The sequence below is a fragment of the Athene cunicularia genome (genome assembly GCF_003259725.1).
Source record: "Athene cunicularia isolate RWA chromosome 13 unlocalized genomic scaffold, athCun1 chr13_part1, whole genome shotgun sequence".
Taxonomy (NCBI): Eukaryota; Metazoa; Chordata; class Aves; order Strigiformes; family Strigidae; genus Athene; species Athene cunicularia.
In genome coordinates, this window is record NW_020799117.1 from 4733978 (window position 1) to 4756803 (window position 22826).

General features: G+C 40.7%; 1 protein-coding gene across 2 annotated transcripts in view; it reads left to right on the forward strand.

Annotated features, from left to right (window-relative positions):
- Window positions 1-21140, forward strand: part of SPOCK1 (SPARC (osteonectin), cwcv and kazal like domains proteoglycan 1) — a 318661-nt gene extending 297521 nt beyond the window's left edge. For both annotated transcript variants that reach the window (XM_026858125.1, XM_026858124.1), the window contains 5 exons: window positions 4157-4273; window positions 10919-11140; window positions 11736-11798; window positions 16987-17124; window positions 18109-21140. In XM_026858125.1, coding sequence (XP_026713926.1) covers window positions 4157-4273; window positions 10919-11140; window positions 11736-11798; window positions 16987-17124; window positions 18109-18299 — 731 coding nt within the window. In that variant the 3' untranslated portion in view covers window positions 18300-21140. The remainder of the gene's footprint in view (window positions 1-4156; window positions 4274-10918; window positions 11141-11735; window positions 11799-16986; window positions 17125-18108) is intronic.
- Window positions 21141-22826: the final 1686 nt, after the last annotated feature.

Genomic DNA, 22826 nt, shown 5'->3' on the forward strand with positions numbered 1-22826 from the left:
GTCAAAATCCATATTGTTTGCAACCTAGATATTCTCTCCTTATAGATCTTCAAATAGCAAGAGACCCATTATCACTTCTGTTCCTCCTACAGCCCTATTCTTCTCATCTGAGAAATGTTATTTGAAACTTCTATTAATAGTAGAGAGGTATATTTGCACTATATTTTTTATGAAGAGGCTTCTTAGAACCGCTTTATAACTTATACTAATGCAAATTTACATATGAGGATCTTGGATCTGGGGATCCTCAGAGCTATGTTTCCTAATTGTTTGATCTGTAACGGGCTCTACCACCAGAAATAAATCATTAAGTGCTCTGGTTCCTGGATACCCAGCTGGAGGCTGGGCCTGACTTTGTGTGTGTTGAACTCATGCCCTCTGTATGTCAATCCACTTTGAAGTGTCTAAAATAACAGGTCCCAAAACAAACAAATTCAGAATTATTAGAGACTTCTGAAAATGTTCAGATAAAATAGAATGCAGTTCCATCAGGTAGAGAGGCAGAATCTTTTTAACCATGCGTGGTAGCATTAAAACAAAACTTAGTACAAAAAATGTAAATACTGCCTCTATTTTGATGTGCAGGAGAAAGTAAGATTGAGGGCATGAAATATTTGAATAGAAATTTAACTGAACTTTGCATTATATTTTTGAAGTCTCGTGAAGAAATGTATTATTCAATACATATTAACAGCACAGTTGGTTCCTGTTTTACTCATGAAACAGCAGTTATCCTTGGGAGAAAAAGACTGCAGTTCTAAGAGAAAACCTCAAAATAATAGCCACTGTTGAATCATCCTTAAGCAACATACTTAAGGAATATCTCAGTTATTCACCAAAAAAAACCACCTCTCCAGAATGCTGAAAACTCCAGTTCTGGGTTTACCGTCAAGTCATGCCTCAGACTGAATTCCAAAGGAAATCTGCAGGATTTGTAGCGTTTTGTAGACTTGTTGGTGAAAATAAAAGAAAGCATCATCCAGGGCCCACTGTTAAAGGCTGCTCTCAGAGTGAGTGAATGAGGCAGTTTTTGAGGAAGCTACTGCACAGAAGAGGCTGAAAGCCTGTTCTTGCTCCATCAAAATCAAGAGAAATATTGTTAGGGAATGACAGGAGGATACAGGGGTCCTGTGTCTGTCTGAGCAGCCGTAGGGTGTAACCGGGTGGATGTAGGTCATGGATTGCAGCACTTGGGTAGCGGCAGCTTTTACACATGCACATGGGGAAAGCTGGTTCTCCACATGGTTAGCATTGCAGACAAGCTAAACAAAATAGAACTACTCCGTTATGAATGACATTTTACAGATCCTGACATGTTTGGCTGGACTATAAAGAGAAATTGTTTCAAGTCTGATTTACTATTAATTAATATAATTATGTTCCACCTACACTGTGCATTCAGTCCTGTTTTCTATCGCAATTTAAAAGCGTGGATTCAAATTACCTCGGTCAGTGCAGTTTAAAGCAAATGACCACTTCATGACATTTATTTTAGAGACATTATTTTTTCACTGTGGCAGCCCAATCTGCCTGGTGCCGAGGCCAGGAGAGGAGGTGAGTGTGCTCCACGCCGCTGCCTGGCACTCTGCGCTGGCAGGATGGTGTTGAGAGTTTGAGAGCAAACACAGTATCCCTCAGATTGGGTTTCTGTGGTGTCTAGAGTGGTCTTTCTGTTTGGAAGCACACAAATTTGAATAAGAAAAACAGTCCTAGAGGTTTGGTTGTTTTTTTTTTTTTCCCCCTGGGACTTGACATAAGGGCTGTGAAGCTCAGTGTACCTGTACAGAAGACATGACAGGGGGGTCAGGATGGCACAGGAATGGCTGTTTGTCGTCCAGAGTTCCAGCCTTGGCTTCCTAAAGATGTCATGTGCCACAGTTAATATTTAATAAGTATGAGGTTTGCACAGTAAAACTACATTACTCATCTGTTGTCCAACTGAATCCTTTCTTTTTTACCCATGGGATATAATCAGCAGTCAAAGCTGTGTTTATATGTGCAGTTTTGACTGAAGATAAACTTGTGAAATACTCTGAACATAAGGATAACCTGTCATGTATGAGGTATTGGCTAAACAACACTTTTGTTATGCACTATTTTTCTCTTTTTTCCCTTTGCAAAACTGACTTTCAAAGGACAGGACAACTACTTGGCAGAAGGAAAGAGAAGATACTGCCTGCTTTTAATTCTGAAAGATGATACGATTATTGGTACACTTCTTCTCAGAAAACATTTGTGAAGACAGGTTATTCTTGAAAATAAGGTCTCTCGTGTTGCTGTAGTTGCCTAACAATATTTTGGCAAAAATTCTGTCTGACGAAAATGAGCTGATGACAATTCAACAGGGGATGTAGGAACAGCATCTCCCCTCCCATGTAAAATAAATATCTCCAACATGTATTTAGGTGCCCAACTCCTGTTGAAATTAATTCATGATGGAAATTTCACTATGGATCTAAATTCACAAAATAAGAAATAATTTGTGCCTGTGTAGAGATAGCTCGTTCCTGAATATTTATTACCTATAAAATCCATTTTCTTTCTACCACCTCACTCTTTCTGGCAGCATCTCCTGATGGGAAGCTTGTTACAGGCAGGATGATGGAATTTGTCCTGCTATTGCTTCTGTTGTGATTTTTCTCTGATAAAAGACTTTGTTTGTGAGTAACAGCCAAGGAACAACAGCAGCATGAGATGTTCCTTATAGAAAAGATGGCATGATGGGCCCAAAATCCTATCACTCTGATTTTTGTCTTAACTTGCAAAGATAAGATGGTTTACAGTGAGTAAAACACAATGTTCATTTAAGTGGGAAAATAAAGTTATTAGCTTTTACAGTAACTTTCGGTACATTTGCAGGTCATATTGCATTGTCTTCCATTTATTTTACATTAATGGTTGTTTTTTATTATAAGACTTGATTTTTCCTTACCTGGACTCAGCCTGTCCAGTGATCTTCGTATTTTTATCCTTAATAGGAAAATCTGTCAAACTCTTTCAGCTATACAGAAAAATGGGGAAATCTTTTTTTTTGCTCCCCCTCATCCCCAAATGCTAAAAACCTTTCCACATAGAAAAAGCTGTAATGTCCTAATTTTAACTTCAGAGCTATTTCTGACCCAGAAAAACCCTGTGAGAACAAACAAATACTCACCACAGCCATGAGATATCAGCAAGTTCACTGCAGTCATTGGAGCAGTGAGTTTAACTTGGGAAGACAAGCTGTAGGACTCAATTGTTCTTCAATAAGGTGGAAGGAGGAATATTATAATGTTCAGTGAATTGGAGAAGACATATTGTGGCTTGCCCTGTGAAGGATGTCTGCCTTTATGGCATAAAAATCTTGCTCTGTATTCCAAGAAATGTCATTTAAAATGTAGAATGAGTGCACAGCAGGAATAATATTGTCTGAGCATGCGAATTTTATGCACTAAGCATGATACAGAAACAAGAATATTTTTTCTGACAGAAACTGGTGACTAATGCAGCTTTCTTCCTTAACAATATTTTCTTCAGCTGGACATTAATCTCTTGGCAGAAATTTCTGGAAAATCAGATATTTCTCAGTAAAAATTTATAAGAAAATAAATGTTTTACCTAGCTAACAAAACAGAATTGACAACCTTCAGAGGGGGCGAAGTCTCATTTGCAGTAGAACTACAGCAACATAACAATTTTCTTTTGTATGTGTATAAATAAGTATATATATTTCCTATTACTGTGATAATGGGCTTATACTAAGCCAAATGTGGTTATATATTATTCCTAGCATCTTGCTTGAGTAGTATGTCTAGGCAAGTATATCCCTCCTCCCCATCTGTTTGGCTGATATTTTTCTCTGAAATCCTAAAAAGGTGAAAACATTTAAGTTAAATAGTCACATAGCTGTAATTGAGAACCTGCGGGTAGCTCTGCGTGTCACTTCTTCCATCACAAATCATGACAGCTACCAAGGAAGTACTTGAGTACAACTTGTAATTCGTAATGACTTACATTTTCTTTTTAACTTCCATCCTTTTCCCTAACCTTCTCTTCTATTTCAGAGCTCTTAATGAGAAGGACTTTACCATCATAAACAATATTTTTCTAATAGACTCTCAAGAAAGGTTTTTCACTGGTGCCCTTGACTCAGCCTGGTGCTTTGTTCTTTTTCTAGCTTGCACAGACAAAGAACTGAGGAATCTCGCTTCCCGACTAAAAGACTGGTTCGGTGCTCTTCACGAGGACGCAAATCGGGTCATCAAACCAACAAGCTCGGAGACGGCACAAGGCAGTAAGAAAACACCTTTCCCGTTGAACTTTTGAGTGTTGTAGGCAGCTTCCCAGCCTGCGAGAGCATTCGGCTGAGCACAACTGTTAGTGCTACAATGTCGTGTCAAGCCCTAGGTCCCAGCAAGTAAGCAGGTGCCCAGCAGATCAGATCCTGCAAATAAATAGCTGCACCGTTTTCTAAAGGAGCTGCGGTCACTCTGTACTCTCTCTCTCGCCCAAACTGCTCTAAAAACTGGCAGTCAGAGACAGAGAGACCTTTACAAGTTAATCAGGCAAATAACTGTGTCTGAAGGCCATGGAGGTCACATCTATACTCGTAAATAAAACTGCTCAGGGACTTTTCTCAAGCCCTGAGGTTAACTAGCATGACACAGTTTGTGTCAACAGTTAAACTCCACGACCCTCCAAATCAGTGTGGCTGCATCCAAATCACTTCTTGGGGATGGGCAGTGGCGTATGCTTACCCCCCAGTTTATGGCCAAGCATTTTCTGACCCAGTGCCAGCGGCATGAGCCAAAAACGTGTCATGCAAGTGTAGGGAAAATGACGCCTGTGTTGGAAAAGACTCACTTTGATTTTATTTTTAATTTCACCTTATACAAGAGAAATAAAAAATTAAAATAGCCACATTGCAGCCACAGAGCTGGAATAGTTAAATGGGTTGGAAAGCTGGAATCTATTGTGTCCCAGGTATTTAATAACACCATCTTTGCTTCCTTTGATGCTTTTTTTTTTTTTTTTAAAGAAAAGAAGAAAACGAACAGTTTAGAGGACGTTTATTCTCTGTGGGTTAAGCCAACATGACTGATTTTGATGTCATTTACCCACCAGGGAGGGGAAAGATTCAGATAACAGCATCAAAAGAGGTCATGTTCATCAGAGAGCAGATGCGAATTCATTTTCTGTAAGGACTCATTAATCCTTCTAAATAGTATGTCCCAAAACACACGGGCCCTTGGGTTGCAAAGTAGGATGCACAAGTTATCTAGGTGTGTGACTCACCTTCGCTGCCCTGATTCTTTGTTACAAGCTCTCTAAAGCCAGCGTCCACACACAGAGAATTAAAGGCTTCAGCCAAGTGCTCCCTCTTACAGCTTTTCTGACCTCAGTGCCTCGTTTCCCCGTAGTGTGAGGTTAAAGGTGCAGTGGAGCAGACCCAGCACATAAGGATGGGCGTTTACTGTCGGTCTCCACAGCCACTCTTCTTCTGTGCTACCTCCGAGCTTGTGCAGCAATAGATTGCCTCTTCCTAAAGCAACAGAACATACACCAAACTATATTGCTCGACACTATATTCAAACCTCGTTAATGCCAAGTAATTGTATCTTTAAACTATGTGGCGCAACAAGCCGTGTTCTGTGTAAACTATCTTTTTCATATGTCTTTTACTTTCCATAGTATTTACAACAAAGTCAGTACTTTTAAAACCGTATGCGCTACTTATTTCTTGAACGGTACTCCAAAACCAGATATTATCATGCAGAGGAAACTGAACCATAGTGCAAAAAGACAACTGGATTTACAGCTAATCATGGCTTCGAGATGTGAATTCATTTCAGAACCCATGACAGAAAATGCCAGAGACTTAAAATTTCGTCTGAAGTCCTTTAGGCCCAGAAACACGTGAAACCTCATTTTATCAGAATGTCAAAAGGATGTTTTTCATGTTTTTTTTTTTTTTTTTTTTTTCTGAAGCAATTTCAGTGAGAAAAACATTTCTGGTAATTCTGCAGTGTTTGCTCTGATTCACAGAGGAGCTGTTATCTCTTTTTAGTTCAGTTTGATTCTTGGCAGCTTTTATATGAAAGGCTGCCTTGATGATCTTAAACACTTGATCTCAACAATGTTCATTTTTAGACTGTTGACTTAGTTTGGCACATTTTCTTATTTTCTTATATGTCAGTTAAAAAAAAAAAAAAGAAACTTTAGGAGTTAAGATGCCTAAAACATTCTTGAATGCCACAAAGCTTGGGCTTGTTTTTTCTTTTTAAGAGTTTGCAACAGTATTCATGAATTAATCTGCATGTGCCAAATTCTACAGCTTCAAATCTCTCTGGTAGCACTGAGAATACACACAGAGTAAGGATGGCGGTATTTGGCTTCCTCCAACAGCAAACATTTGTAAAAATGACAGATATCTTAAACGGGGTTCAGAATTCAAAACAAAGTTCACATACCCAAGCTGAAAAAAAAGGATTTGTGTGAATCCTGGCAAACAGGACACACACAACTCTGGAAATCCACTCCAATGTACACATTTCCCTTTTTTTATTGCTCTGCGTGTGTTGCCCTCCTCACCAAGCTGATTACTTTATTAAACTGAACTGGTTTGGTTATGCCTGTAAAGTCTTAAAAGACATGCACATCCTCAAAGTAATCCATTTGGGTATGCCCCTGTGGCAGTAAAAGGAACAGATGGTGAGATGCGACGACTGCGATGCCTCGGACACATCAGCTGTCTGGAGAAGGTGTTCCAGCAGAGATTTCTCTATGCTACATTAAATTTTCAAGATGTTATTGTGAGTGTAAATAAGCTGTTTGAGTGTATTAAGTTCACCCTCAGGTGAAGAAAAAGTGCATTGTTTTGTTGTGGGTTGGTTTTTTTTTTAACTCTCTTGAAAGGAAAAGGATGAGGGCAACTCACTGTGTTTGAAATCTGAAACCTTCATTCAATGAGCTATCTGCCAGATACCAGCAAAGCACCATAAACCAGAAACTTTGTCTTCTGCGGGCTTTGTACAATTGAAATCTCCTCAATAAATAATATAAGCAACTCAGGGACATGCTTTGACAGAAGGAAATAATAAAACTAATTAGGTAGTAAGATCAGATTCAAATTGCTCCTGTGCCTGTTGATAATTCATAACATTCCCATATTGTATCTAGAATAGTCTCTTTGGTTGGAGTGGGAGTTGTTTTTCTTTTACTAGAGATCTATGCAATATAAAGGATTTTTTCTGGGGAACACTTCTTCTCCTCCTTCCTTTACTTTAAGTGATGGGGGAAATTAGGTTAATTATCCCCCTGTTAATTTAATTGTAGTGTACTTTAATAAAATAAAACTGGCTCATTTAAGTCAACTCTTGAAGGGGGAAAATAATTTTATGTGCCAGGAGGTATGTTTATTTTTAATTAGGATTTTCACTTAAAGACTTTTTTTAATTTAATTCCATTTTAATTCAGAGGAGGTGAAGCATTTTATGTATTAATGGGATATGAGACTTACATGTAGGTCACCGGTTTGATTTCCTTCCAGATCTGTAGCGAATGAAACTTGTTAGGGTGCTGAACAGCTGTCAGTCGGAATGAGAAACGTGATGGTCTCAGTCATCGTCCTTGTGAGCAGGTGTCCAAATGAGAGCGACCACCACAACTGACTAATTGGCACCGTGTTGGCAGCCTCTGCCAAGGAGCCAAGAGCAGGAGGGATACGGAGCCTGCACCGTTCTCTTGTTTCTCACCATGGGCACTGCAGCACTGAGCTGATGCACAGAAAGACACAGAAAAGTTCTCACTGAGGTTACTGTTATTCTGGGTCTGTTGTCCAGCCTATTAACCAAGCACTTAATTCACTACGTAATTACAGTATGTGGGTTTTTTTGTTTAGCATATTGTATCATATTTATAAGCAAGTATATCAAAATACTCCAAAAAGGAGTCAATTAATTCAACATCCCTTGGCCTCACCACGTTGATGGGAGCACGGTGACCTCCCAGTGCAGGTATGTGAACTCCAAGAACAATTTTCCATCAGCTGCCCTGGTTACGCAGTAAGTCAGAGCCCACGTTGCACACTCGGGGCACACTTTGCTTTTGTTCCTGTGCCTGGGTGCGGAGAGCATCCAGGATTGCTGGGTTTGGACTGCAGATGCAACCCTGCATCTGGTGATTTACAGGCAGGAGCTTTTACATGAGACAATTTGAAGTGGAGGTAGATACTACTGTTCACCTTCAACCACATATTGAGGGACAGTTAAAGAATAACCTTTTCACTGATAATAACCATCTAGCTAAATGCATTCTGTCACTCCTACCACTGTAATATTTAAAGACTTCCAGACCACACTGTCTAATAATACAGCACTGCTTAATAATACAGCCCTTAATAAATCTAATCTGGAACTCTGGTCACAACAGTGAAAGCTCCCTTGTTTATAAGAAATTACAATCAAAACCTCTTCAACTAATGTAATTAGCTCTCTTTGTAAGTAACCTTTCATGATTGTATCCCGCACCCAAGCCCCCGTGGTATGTCACAGAGCAGCCTCATGTTCACATCAGTTACTATCTTGTGATCTGCTCAGACAGATCAGCACTGAGGGCACGCTGTGGTTGTATCCCTCAAGGCATGTTGTACACACAGATAAAGACTTCCCAGCAGGGAGGAAAACAGGACTCAGAAATAATCCACAGACACTGTCAGGGGCAAGTTCATGCCAGGATCTCCTCCTCCCTGCGCTGCTTCTTGGCAGTTCAGAGACGCACAGGGCTGATCAACAGGTACCGTACTCAACTGGTTGTACAACAGACTTTGTGTTATTCACCTTAGCAGCAGTAAGTGCCATGACAGGGCGTAAAGATCATCACCAGAGAGAGGCTCTGTGCAGGGAAAGAGCAGCCAACAGAACATGGCTGGTTTTTTTTTCCCCTGGAAGCTGTTAAACTAGGAGAGCATGTGCTGATCCCAGCTCCACCAGGCAAGTGAATGATCCACCCCTGCCCGTTCGGCTACTTTTAAGCTTCCCCATGGTGAGGACTCAGGAACAACAGACACCCACCCAAGGCAGGACTGCATGCCCTGCTCCTCGGTGCCTTGTAAAGACAAAATCAAGGATTCTTAATCCTTTCACTCAACAGGAGATTGCACAGTGACCAAATCCTGCTTGCCTTCTTCAGATGAATAAAATAATTGAAGTCAATAGTCTTAATTGCTTCAGCAAGGCAAGCAGGCTTCCTCCCTACATCTATTCACATGGCCTTTTTCTTTTTCACTATGTTCAAACTCAATTAGATAATGTTAGAGGAGATAACAGCAGAAAAATGTGATGAAATGTTCAGCATGATTTCTCTCTTCCCTGCCTGAGCTACCTCCAGCCCTGAGGAAATGGTGTTACCTTCTTCCCTTCTTAGAGAAACATGTATTATGAATGACATAAACCTTCCCATTAGTTAACCCTTCTGATTGTTCCTCCATGTCACTGACAACCTTCAGCTGCAATTGCATACAAAAAGCACAGCTTTCAGCATAAAGCACTGCCCTCCTTTGGATTAATACCTAAAATAGCAGGTAGGCTACAGAGCTCGGACAAACTGTCAGCATGATTCCAGCAACACCTTAGGTTGCACTTTAATAAAGCAGCATCCTGAAATGAGACTTGACATGTACAGCAAATAAAGCTAAGCTTGACCTCTTTCAATGAAAGGTGCAGCAAAAGGAAAAAGCCCATCAGGCTGCTTCTCCATGTGGCCAGTGGCAGAATGAGCCGTGCAGAGGCAGGTTCCCACACACGGCTGAGACAGCGTGAGCACGAGGTGCCCAGGGTGGGTGGCTCAGGTGCCCTCAGGTACCCTCTGTGCCTGTAAATCCCAGCCAGTGTGTCTGCGTTTCTGAGTCCTCATTGAAACCAATACCCTTATTATCAGATTTCTTAGCTCTGCATTACAAATACACTTTTTTTCACATCATAGATAACTCCGAAATTGGTCCGTATTTATTCCATGCAGTGAAAAATAGTGGCAGTGTGGATTTATAATGCCGTGTCTTGTTTGTGAAAGAAGGCAACGCCACTGTTTTTGTGGAGACTGCAGAGCACGTATCTCATTGTGGGTACCTGTGCGCATGACTTGGTCTGTCTGTGATAACCAGTGCTGCTACTGCAGTCTTTTAAGGGTCTGGCTATTAAAATGAATGATGACAATGGCTTCCAAAGTGCTGGAAGAGCAGAATCCACTATTGCTGCACAGTCCTGGAGGCCACAAGAAGGAGTGGTGCTGGCAGGGCATACAGGAGCACGTGGAGCTCCCAGCTGAAGCTGTGCCATTCTTCGGTGGTACAAGCGAAAGAGATGCTTGGCCCCTTCTCTCCCCCTGTGTCCCCCAGGCAGCTCGCAATCCGGATCAAAGGATTTTGTTGTCCACTGCAGGAGGCAGGGCTTTGAAGAGTGAAAAGCTAGGATGAGAGGTGGAAGGTGAAAGCACAGTAGGAAAGGATTTGATCAGGGAAGTAGAAACAGATCTGGGAAAGCAGGATTTAAATCACATTCAGACTCAGTCTAGTTTGAAAATAGAGTGGATGCAGCCTTTTCTCCTATTTCAGTTTCTTGGAACAAAGCCAACCCACTTGGGCTGAGGACAGAAAAAAAAAAAAGATAATTTTTTGAGTAGAAATAACTTTGAATTACAGTAATCAGCTATGGATCTCAGCCCTCCCCACCCCACATAGTGTGAGTAGTGCTTTAGCTGTTCTTGGGTTTTAAGCTTTACACACTCAGTTCAGTCTTAGAATTTTGTTCTGCTTTGGGCAAGTTAGGTTAATGTTCAGAGTCCAGCCAAAAAAAAACCATGAACAAGGCTTCAGCTTAGCAATAACTCCTGTGCAGCGAGCGTGCTGGGGCTCACTGGGGAATATTTGCCTATCTTGCTACAGGATTTGACACCAGCATACTACCAATCTGTAAGGATTCCTTAGGCTGGATGTTCAACAAACTTGACATGAACTATGACCTGCTGCTGGATCCCTCGGAGATCAGTGCCATTTATCTGGATAAGTATGAGCCATGTGTCAAGCCTCTCTTCAACTCTTGCGACTCCTTCAAAGACGGAAAGCTTTCGAACAACGAGTGGTGCTACTGCTTCCAGAAGCCGAGCGGTGAGCTGTGCAATTTGCAGTAGAAAGTTGTTTGGGTCTCCCTCTGTTCCGGGTTTGATTGACCTGCGTATAGGTATAGTTTGGTAATTGGCAGTCAGCTGCTTTAAAAAGCTCTTTTCTCCAGCACCGGTGTGAAAGGGCATTGTGTAACGATGTTTAATGTCACAGATGAACTACATTAATATACCTTGATCATGAAAACAAACAAAGAAGCAGTAAGTGCACACAAGAAATAAGCTCTATTGCTGATAGAAAGCTCAAGAACTTGCTCTTTTATTAAAGCAGAAAATATTCAATTAGCAAATCATAAATTGGAGAGCTGACATTATGTCAGTTTGGTGAAAAGAGGGGAAGAATGGTTTAACAATGAAAATGGCCCCCAAACACTATTCTCAACTACAGTGTGTTGCTTTTTTTTTTTTCTTTAATTAGCAGAGCTAATGACATAAATTTGTTTTGCAGTACAGTACCAGCATATGGGCTTCTTTCGTTCCCAGGTGTATAGTAGTCTACATTTCATGTCAGTAGTGAAGCCAGTCATTACAGAGTCTGTCCCGGACCATCTGGAAACTGATTCTCATCCATTATATTTTAGGTCTTCCTTGCCAGAATGAAATGAATAGAATTCAAAAGCTAAGTAGAGGGAAGAGTCTGTTGGGTAAGTTCGATTACTTGTTATTCATTTACTCAACTAATTAAAGCTTCTGTGATTATTGTAACTTTATATGCAGTAATGGTTTTTCAATTAGAGACTAATGTTTTGAGTCAGGAATATGCACCACGGAGTGTAGGCCTGACACTATGAAATTAAACAAATAATGAGATAGCAACATACAGAACAGGTGTCAGCATGGCAACGGGTTCAGAACTAATTTACAGCTCTCCAGAAAAGCAAAGCCTCATCTGCACAGAGCTTAATACTGCCTTCATCACCTCGTAGGTCAGAATAAGTAGAGAGGCTGTTTGATAGTCAAGCGTCCCATTTTTGAAAGGTGACTGAAGGTGCCACAGTGCAGGATCATGTCTTCTTCCCATTGTGGTGCAATACGTGCAGTCTTTGGGGTTCAGTTTTGCCTGATCGCCCTTAAAAATATTTCAATATATTCCATGTATCTGAAAACAGGAATTCATATCATCACACTGTAGGCAGCCGTGCAGGATGCTCTGTGCTGTAAGATGTGATGGTGCCTGCCCCTCTCTCTGTTGACTATTGGGAGCCTGAACTGCTTCATAACTTACACTGCTCTGATGAATATCTAAAATTAGGTGCCCCATATGGCATTTTCCCATTTAATCGCTAAAAAAATCAGGTCACTGAACTGAGTAAATGTGAGGTAATTAATTCCATACCCTAAAATCACACAGTGTTATGTAGCCTGGTGTTTATGTGCTGGTATCTTATTGAAATTTCTGTCCTAGAGCGTTTGGGTACACAGAGACAAATCACACGAGGCATAGCAGTACAGATTAAAGTCTCTGTTTACAGAAAGCACTGCATTTCACCCTTGAAGAGTCGGGCTTAACTCAGACCCGGGCTGTCAGGCCCATGTCATGTTCTTCTAGCGTCACTGCCGCAGCACAGAGCGTGCCTGTCAGCTCGGCTGCAGTGCTGCTTCTTCGAGTGCAGCCTGCTTCTCAGGTCGCTCTCAGATTTTAGTCCAAAGTTTCTAGATCCTCACTAGCAGACCGAGCTTCTGCAAAGCTCACCTCAGCCAAACCCTGCCATTCCCAGATGCCGCTGCCATTTGGATGCAAGGTTCAGGTACCTTATGAACAATCCCGACCTGGATTCGTTGGTTTAAAATAAGAATAAACATTCCCAAAGGCCACAGGGACAATGGTTTAGTTCCGTCATCTTTTCATAGCAAGTTCACATAAAGATTAAGATATTTCAGAGTTACAGCTCCTGCTGTTCACAGCTGTGGGAGCGAAAGGAGGATTGATTGCTCAGTTGTATGTGTGCTCCATTCAGTAAATATTTTGCATTTGTGTTCAAATGCATGTTGTGGCAGAGGAAGTCATGGTGTTCTCTGTCTCGTGGGTGTCATGATTTTCAAAGCCACCTAAAAGAATAAGAAGCCGAGTTCCTGATAGCTTTGGCTATCCCATATTTATTTTATGCTTTGCTGTTATTTGCTATATGCAATAAATGTCATCTAGGTTGAAACATAAGTGGTTTGTTCCGGTGTGCGGGGAAAAATGATGGCTATATTGCAGGTAGTACGACATGCAGGCAGTTGTAGCACATCACTGGGATCTGATCACAATAGCAGGAGTAAAATGACAAAGTAAAAGCAGAAAGAATGGTCCCTTACCACAAATAACTTCTAGTCAACTGTATTAGGAAAAAATGAAGGATGAAAGTGGCTAAGCTCAACAAATCAAGAAGTGTCAGGCACAGGTTGTTCCACAAGCTAGAAAATTATAATATAGAGAGGAACTCTTTGCTTCACCTGCCTTGAAAGTCTGCCTGCATAATGGCACTGGTCTGTGAGATTTTAATCTGATCTCATAGCTATTTATACAACAGAAAACATTGTCTTTTCTCTTCACCAAATGAAAAATCATGCGAATGGAAACCAAAACATACACGTGACAAAAAACACACTTGTAGCAACAATAAAGACTGAAAAGAGAGACTAATATTTTCAGAGAAACTAGCCCTTAATTATTCTCTTTCCTTCTCTGTCCCCGACATACAGAACACAGCATTTTACAGTCTGGGCAGGACGAATAAAGAAGATTTCTGTTAACTTGTATCCATTGATAAAAAATGATGACTTTTGATATTTTGCTCTCTATGTATTTTTCAAAACACATGACAGTTGAAACAAAGTACTTCAAAGCCATTGCCATTAGATGTGTTGAATTTGGAGGCTTTCAAATAAGAGTCTAGCATCCCGGGGGATGGAATTAAAAAGTAAACAGCACTATTCATCTTTTCCTACCAGATTTATCTAGAGTACAATTAACTGCAGAGAGTGTACTTTTAGAGCATACAACTGTGCAGCCTGATAATGCTTCTCCCACATCGCTAAGGTAATAAATTTCTGCTCCCGTCACTGTTTTCTTCTGTATCAGCTCTGTGAATTCAGCTAACATAATCGCTAATACGGGGAGCTGTGTGCTGGCTAGCACTTAATTCTGTAGGCTTTTACCTGTGTGCTTCACACTATCTTGAGCATATAATTATTCTCCCCATGTCCTCTGAGGAAGGGGAGTATTATATAGATAAGGCAATAATGCCCCCAAAAAAGAGATATAGGTCTGGATCCATAAAGAGGATATAGATACAACACCACTGTTCAAGTTTGCGTGGAATAATTAAATACTCCGTGGGATGGAGAGAGATGGGGAAGCAGGATTCACTAGCCTGAGGCAGTGCAGTGGGGAGTGACTAACGTTTTATAGTGCTTAATGGTAAAGCTGGTCCACTAGCAGTGCTCTCCACACTTGTGCAAGAACCTCTGGAGAGGAAATGTGAACTCCTTTCTCCTTCCAAAACCTGCAGGTGTTCTCTGATGCCAAACCAAATTATGGAGAGAAATGTTCCCACGAAATGGGCTGTCTGGGTGCCGTGCTCCAGAATAGCAGAGCTTGTAGCCAGAGCTTATTTCTAATGAACACAGGGACTGATTTGTGTAGGGTTTACGGGACAGATCATCACACTGTACAACACTTGCACCCAGTGACTCTCTGTCCTCACCGGATTATCACCTGCATCTGACACATTGGAGAGGACATGCTGTAATCTTCCCTCTTATGGTCGGAAAATACTGTGACATTAGTATGCATAGCTAAATATTTAAAGCTCCAGTGTTACATGCAAATTGGCACAGATTTCCCGTGCAGAAGGAAAAGTATCTTCTACTCTTCGCTGTGACCCAAAGTGTGAATCCCTTCCACACACAGCTATGTTGGCAGTGAGCCTGGGCCATAATTTATTTTTAAATCTATGGCTTTTATGGGCAGTGTGAAACATTTTAATACCTTACAAGAAACACAGTGAAACTGTGCAAAAATTCCTGTTTCAAAGAAGAGAAAGGTTGCATTGCCCGAGGAAAAGAGAAAGCATGAGACAGTTTAAAATGCAGAGGTTGTTCTCCGCTCACCCCGTAATGCCGCTGAAATTCCCCCTTTGATTCTTCCCTGGAGCCAGATGCTCATCTGATATAAGAGGGGAGCTCTAGTGACACAGGTACAGCTATGTTGATTTACACTGGCTCAAAATCAGTACCTGAGCACTTTTTCCGAGGTTGGTTATAGTATAAACGCCTGGAGCGCTTAACAGAGAGAAGACATGGGCATAAATATGAAAAAAAAAAAAACAACAAACCTTAATCATTATTAAATAAAAGATTGAACAGTGAGCATTAATTTACAAAAGCCTGTAAAGCGAATATATATACATGGTTATTAGAACCATTTTTTTATAAATAGTGAAAATAAATCTTTGGGTAGTCATCAGTATGCTTACATTTGTACACGAACATAAGGGGGGTACATATAAGCAAACCTGCCGTAAAATCAGGCTTTGAAGTTATTTAAAATACTCTCACTAATGGATGGTGAAGTGGTCTCCAAAACTGATCCGATATGCAAAGACTTCTGCAGATGTGCAAAGGTTTCTGTTCTCATCTTCCAGACCTACATTAGCAGCACTCAAATGTTAGACAAGACCTGCAATGCCGTGAGTTTGGAAATTCAAGGATTCACTTTGTACATAGATGTGTGTGTGTGAGAGACAGAGAGATTGACTGACTTCCACTTTTACATCTTTTATATAGGAAATTTCATGACATTTGGGCATCACCCTCTCTTTCATTTTTTACTGGAAATAGCCGCTTTGACACATGAACTGTCTGAACAGATGCTATACACATGGAACTAGTTAAAAAATTTACTGCGTGACCAGTAAATCACTGGTATCTTTGACAAAGGAGAAAAATACTTTCTCAAAAATCATTTGAGACAAGAAATTCGGGGGCAAGGGTGGATTTCTGCCATGTTTCAAATTGAAGCAATTGGCAAAGAAGGGAAAATGACTGTACTGACCTGCCCTGGGAATAAAACTAACTCATCTCGAAGGAGAAGAGGGCTTTTCATATTGAAGTACATTTACTGTATCTGCTGAAAATGGTGGGAACAATAAAACAGGTTTCTCCCAAGAGCTTCCCTTTCTGCAGAAACCAGAATGAACCACACTCTACAAGGATGAATTATATTGGTTCTATTTTGAGACAAATCTTGGGCTTCAAGTCCAAAGACTTACTGAGTTCAGCTCCTGTTGTCCCTCTCTGTAAGGCTCCTGCATTACTTCTCCTTTTATACGTGGGAACTCTCAGTAAGTCAGAAGTTGTGCTTGAGATTAGTATGAATAGCAAGCAGATGGCAGATACCTTCCAGGGATAATTACAGTGTTGTGGAAAGACTTATATGATAAACACTGAAGGAGTGCAAATGGAAGGGAAATGCAGAATTAATGAAGTCAGGGCAATAATCCAATTGGGAAGAAAAGTTTAAAACGAGGAGTAAAATCTGAAAGGGTCTCTGTGGGAATATTAATCATTTGGGGACAGACTGAACCTCTCTCTAGTACCGTATGCCATCACCCTTCATGTGCTGTACATGCACAAACATTTATGCACTGTGCAGTGACCAGGGTGGCTGAAAAGAGTTAAACATACGCAATTTCTGCTCCCTTTAGGCACCAGATAATCACATGTGTTTTCTTGCCAACATTGTAAAGAACTTCATGTAAATAAGTGACAAGTTCATAATACTCAGTATACCTGCTTGTTTCTGCAGATGCTTGCATTGCTGATTGTACCTTATATTTTATTCAGGTGCTTTCATCCCACGGTGCAATGAAGAAGGTTATTACAAAGCCACGCAGTGCCATGGCAGCACAGGGCAGTGCTGGTGTGTTGATAAGTACGGGAATGAGATAGCTGGCTCAAGAAAGCAAGGGACAGTTAGCTGTGGTGAGTAATGATGTGCTTTCCTCAGACAACAGAGGAATTAACACTGTTGTAAGCCCTGCCACTGCTGTACGATAACTAAAGTGACAACAGGGAAACATGACTATCAGTGTTCAAAGTGCTCCTGTATTTTCATATTCAGATTGCAAATGGGGCCCTTATATACGTATTGGTCCTTTGGACTTGGGGGGCGTGCAGCAGAAGTTAACAGGCAATAACCTAAGATATTTTTGCTACCAGCCTGGAAAATGTAATAATTTATATGAAAATTAAGGCTATTGGATTCCTATGATTGGTTATTAAATACATTGTTCTGTATACTCTGGAATGCACGTTTACTGGGACTTTCAGGAATAATGTCTTTCCAGACAAAGGAAAGCCTAAATGTGTAAAATTTAATAAATTAACAACCAAGCCCAATAAAATTGCTGGCAGGACAGTATTCTGTAGATATGTGAACTCACCAGTCAGGTGCTGTACCTAGGCAAGATTTCAGCCATATCCCTTCAGAGGGCTTCAGGGACAGTTGTGGCTGCAGCTTTTTTCCTCAAGAAGGAACAGAAAAAGCAGAGGCTTAGAAGGGCTGAGATGCCCAGAGTAGCTATATTTGCAGAACATGGTTTATGCACTCAAAATCAATTTGTGGAATATTTTTAGCCTGGTTTACAGAATAGTGATGGGGTGAATGTATTTACAAATGAGTAATGATTTTTCTGGCCTGCATGCATGTGATCTGAGACTCTCCAGTCGAGTCTCTAGGAGGAGGGCAATGCGTAGCTTTTTATGCAAGTACATTTTTCAGAGTAAAGTGATAGATATTTATCCCAGTTCAGGATGAAAAATTGAAATTTAGAGGTTGTTTCATGCTGACGCAACAAATTTAAAAAGTAACATTGCAAATGACAGTGACTTCAGTGACCAGGGTAGGGATGAGCGAGGGGTTTGGTGTCATGTGGGGGAATGACCTTTCCCAATCACCTCTTTCAGAAGAAGAGCAAGAAACCTCAGGGGATTTTGGCAGTGGTGGATCTGTTGTATTGTTGGATGATTTGGAAGAGGAACCTGAAGCCGCAAAAAAAGACAAAGAAGGGAGACTGAAGATTCATGTAAGAGCAGCTAATGAAGATGATGAAGATGAAGATGATGATAAGGATGATGAAATTGGCTATATATGGTAGTGCCCGTCATAATGAGGACTCACGTTTTGCACAAGATGGCAAGTCACATCATATCTCTGCCATTGTATCTGAGAGTACCTGGCACAAATATTCCCTCTCTATTGAGTTTTATTTTCTATATTCTATTTAATTTGAAATACAACTTTTTTTTTTTTTTCCAGCAAGGACTGTTTGGAATACAGCTTTTGTTCAGTTAGTTTGGGGGATTTTTTTTTTTGTTCTATCCACAGGGGCAATTAATTTTATTTCAAAAACATTTCATGTCTTAATCCACACTTGCACAGCTAATGAAATATATGTCCTGTGAAAGAAGAATCACAGAAGGGGCTTGACAAACCAGTAAGGCTTAGAAGCCCTTCTCATGTTAGAGAATTTATGTCATAAATTGTTACCTGGATCACATCAGAAACGGCAATTTTTCTTTCATGAAGAAGGAAAAGCAGTAGCCTCATTTTCTTGTGCATATTTGTTACGTTCAAGTTAAGAGTAATTCCTTTGGATAGTGACTTCTGGCTGCCCAGTGCCAGGGGTTTAATCAAGAAAGAAACCCATTGGCAGGATTTTCTCTTCCTTACATTCTCTGAGAATGAGTCCAACAGGCTTAGCCCAGCCCACCCTGAAGGCAAAGCTCCCGCCAGAGCGTAGATCAGCTCACTGACGCTATTTGGTTAAGGAACATGGCCTTGATCTTAAGGGATGCTGAGAAGGTGCGGCTATCACGGACCAAGCCCTACAGGCAGGGAACAGAGTCCGTCTGCCTTTCAAGGTGTTTAAGAGTGTTTTGTGAATTTGTAGCATCGTAACCACCTCCATAACTGTTCCTCAGCTTCTGTCTGAACTCATTTGCACTAACATCGTGCAGGCTCTGCTGCTTGCTCACACACGATGGAGCTGCCTGTTCTTACTCTTTAGCAATCCCTCATTCCAAAGTTATAAAGCTGTCAAAGACATTAACCATCAAAACTAATAAACTGTCGTTCCTTTAATTTAAATAGTTAATATTTATTTGGCCTGTTTAAAAACGCAAGTTTAGGTGGTCATGTTTCAAAAGCAGAACCCCTTTGCTCCGTGTGACAAGCTGCACACACGTAATACGTACACATAAAAAAAGAATAGTATTAAAATACAACCTGTGATTCCCTCAGCATCTCCCATATATTCACAGCTCTTCAACTGTATCACAGCATATTGACATTAAATTATTTGCTTTGTCCTTTCCCGTTGCAGTTCTCTCATGCAGTAATGCACTGTGGTGACCTTTTATTATTGTTGCTGGGTTTAGAAACAGTAAGAGGTACCTTACTCTTGCATTAGGATGCAGCTATAAGTATTTTAGCAGTGCCTGTGATTTGCCTGTGAGTTATTCTGCAGAATGAAAAATGTGCTTATTACACAGAAAACTAATTAGATCAATTTTTTTTTATTTTTTTATTTTTTTCCCCCTCTAAGTTAGTGTTGGCTATGGAGGTGGAGACAGCATGGAGTCAAAACATGGCTGGTTACATATTTGCTTGAAAGCAGGAAAATACCATGCTAGGTGGCAGAAGTCTTTTTTTTTTTTTTTTCAGGACACTGGCCCAAGGGCTGTGGTCCTCAGTCCTCTCCAAAGTCAGTGCCCACCGCAGAGCCTGGCAGGGCTCTGCAGCCCCTCTCCCCCTCTGCGTAGGGCCTCTCTGCTTTCAGACATGATCAGGAAAGCAATACAGAAGAGGATCTCCTTTCAGACACCATGTGTTGCAGGGGCTCGGTTGTTTTCTCCTCTTTCATTTCCTATTTATCTAGATCAATGACCTGAGAACAAAGAGCAAGCCTGCATAATTTTTATTGATGCAGAAGGATGTGTAAAATCGTGAGGAATTTGTTGTGTGTTGTTTCACGCCCCCACATCCTCCCAGAAATCTGCCATCACAGTCATTTTGCAAAAGCCGTGCAATCTGCCCTGCCTCACATCCCTTTAGCTTTTGAAAATTTATTTAAAAATCATTGTCCATGAGCTGCACAGCACACACATATGCTTTTTCTGCTCGCCTTTCATAGAAAATTACGCTGATTTGCGAGAGGAACAGATACAACCAGCATTTCTGTTTCCTTAAATAGTATGATTTTGTGAGAAGCAACTGAACACCATCAATAGCTTGCTTCTCCAACGTGGTGGCTGGTTTCCTTCTGGTATTTTATTAATTAAACCCATACTCTGGGTCTAGCTCTGCCGTCTTGTGCAGAACCTGCCTGAAGCAGAGTTGCCCTTTCACTCTGACATAAAACTGAGGGCCACAATCAGTAGAGTTATGCTTATCCTCCTGACTGGACTCATTCTCTACACATAAATGGTTTTTTTCTGCAGCCCTGTGTCCCTTTGCACTGGCTTATCCTGAAATGATGCCTTACTTCAAAGGCCACATAGTAAATCCCTTCTCCCGCCCAGCACCTCACCAGGGTAAAGCCTGTCGAACCAAGCCCTTGCAGACAGCTCCAGGGTCCAAGGCTGCAGCCCTTCTGTGTCACGTGCAAACATGCAAGAGGGTTAAATAAAAGCTGTTAAATAAGCCTTTAAAAGTGAACGTGGACATCCTTCAGTTTACGTGAGCAGCCACACCACCACCATCCATTTCTCAATACCATTGATCCTCTCCTAGATGTAATCTCTCACATGCAGCTATTCCAAATGAGAACTGGCAGGTTTTCTATCTTTATCTTAGACTATAAAACAATTACTGTCTCTCAGACTCACTAACTCAAACATGCTGCGGGTCCCAGTCAAACGCTCTGTGCCCAGCCCAGACAGGCTAGAGAGCACTTTGGATGACCCCGGTAGCACATTTCCCTTCGCACAGAAACAAACAAAAAAAAAAAAAAAAAAAAAAAAAAAAAAAAAAAAAAAAAAAAAGCAAAACACACACACACACACACACGTACACACATCTTAACCCTGCTGCCCTGGATTCAGGCAGACACCCCAGCCAGGCTGTTGTGTCGTGCAGATGTTCTGCTGAATCAGGAAACTGGAAAAACGCCGTTGTATTGCCCGGTTCAGTTGGGCATGGCTGCCAGAGGGTTTGAAGAGAGCGCTGCGGAACCACAAGGTGCCACAGCCTAGTCAGGAACGGGGCGGACGGGCTGTCATGCTTGGGAGGGACTATGGATTGCTTTGAGAGCGAGTTCCCAAGTATTACAAAGCTATTTAGCAAAGCCCTTTCCTGAGCCACTGGCATCCTCCAGTGGCTGGGGGATCTGCGCCTATATATACATATGTATATGTATGCGTGTCTGTATATAAACGTTTATACACATACATGTGTGTGCAGATGTGTGTGTGTGTCCAATTGGGGAAGATACATTAAAAAAATGTTTAATTTCTTTAAAAGAAACCAGTGATTCTACCAAGAACCAGTGCTCTTCCAGATGAAGCTTCATGCTTTGTAAAGGATTTAATTTGCTTCCGGCTTTCAATTCCTTTTCTCTTTTTTTCTTCTTTTTTTTTTCCTTTTCTCCTTTTTTTTTTCCTTTTTACAAAAGAGGACTTCCCATCTGCATCAAGTCATTGACCTTCCAAACATTGTTCTCATCGTGAAAACAGAATCAGAGTTGTCCCATTCTTTCAGAGACACAAACCAAATTTTAATCTCATTTTCTTTTCGTATTAGAGATGATGAAATACTGTTAGGTATTGCTTTATGTTTCAAGGTGTCCTTTTAAGTACCGTGGTTAAATCAAAATCTCCTTGAGTTCAAGTTTCAGCACAGTTGGGTTTTTTTGGGTCATTACTGGCCTTTGCTGTGAACACAAAGAAACCTTTTCCTTTTCTTTGCCTTTTTTTAAGCTATTCTCTACTATTATTTTAAACCATTTGAAGTGTTTATTTAATATTTATTCTACAGTTTATATTAAAAATGTAAAGTTTATATTTAAAACAACACTGTTTGTTAGTGAATGCTTCTCTTTGCCTCTCCAGCCTAGTCTGTTAGTCTCAGTGTACATTTCTGGCATGGGAATATTTTGATATTAGAAGTTTTGTAGCATTTTTCCCCTCAAGCAGCAAATGACATAGATCTAAGGTCACCACTTGATACAGACCACCAGATCGCTCAAGCTTAGCTTCCTACATTTGTTGGCTTTTACTGCAGTCCCTTCTGTATGCCATTCAAGTTCCTTTAATACATAGACTGCTTTGTACAGTTACTATACATCAAAAAGCCCTTTCTACAGTAGGTGGGTTTTGGTCTTTTTATACTTTTCTCAATGCTGTTGATGTCTGTTACTGTTAACCGTGTAGATCTGTAAGGAGAGATCCAAATATTACGTGTTTCAGTTTGATGTCCCTACTGTAGATGGATGTAGACTATCATAGTAAGTAGAATTGCATAGTAAATTCTGAATGCTTTTTCCATAGGAATTAAGTGGAATGTGAGCATTTTGCTATCTTTGGTTAACTGTAAATGCTTAACTGTAGTCTGAAATAGTTGCATTTTTGTCTGTCTCAATAAATTTTAATTTGTCTGCGACTTCTTACTGCCTGTCCTCAATTTT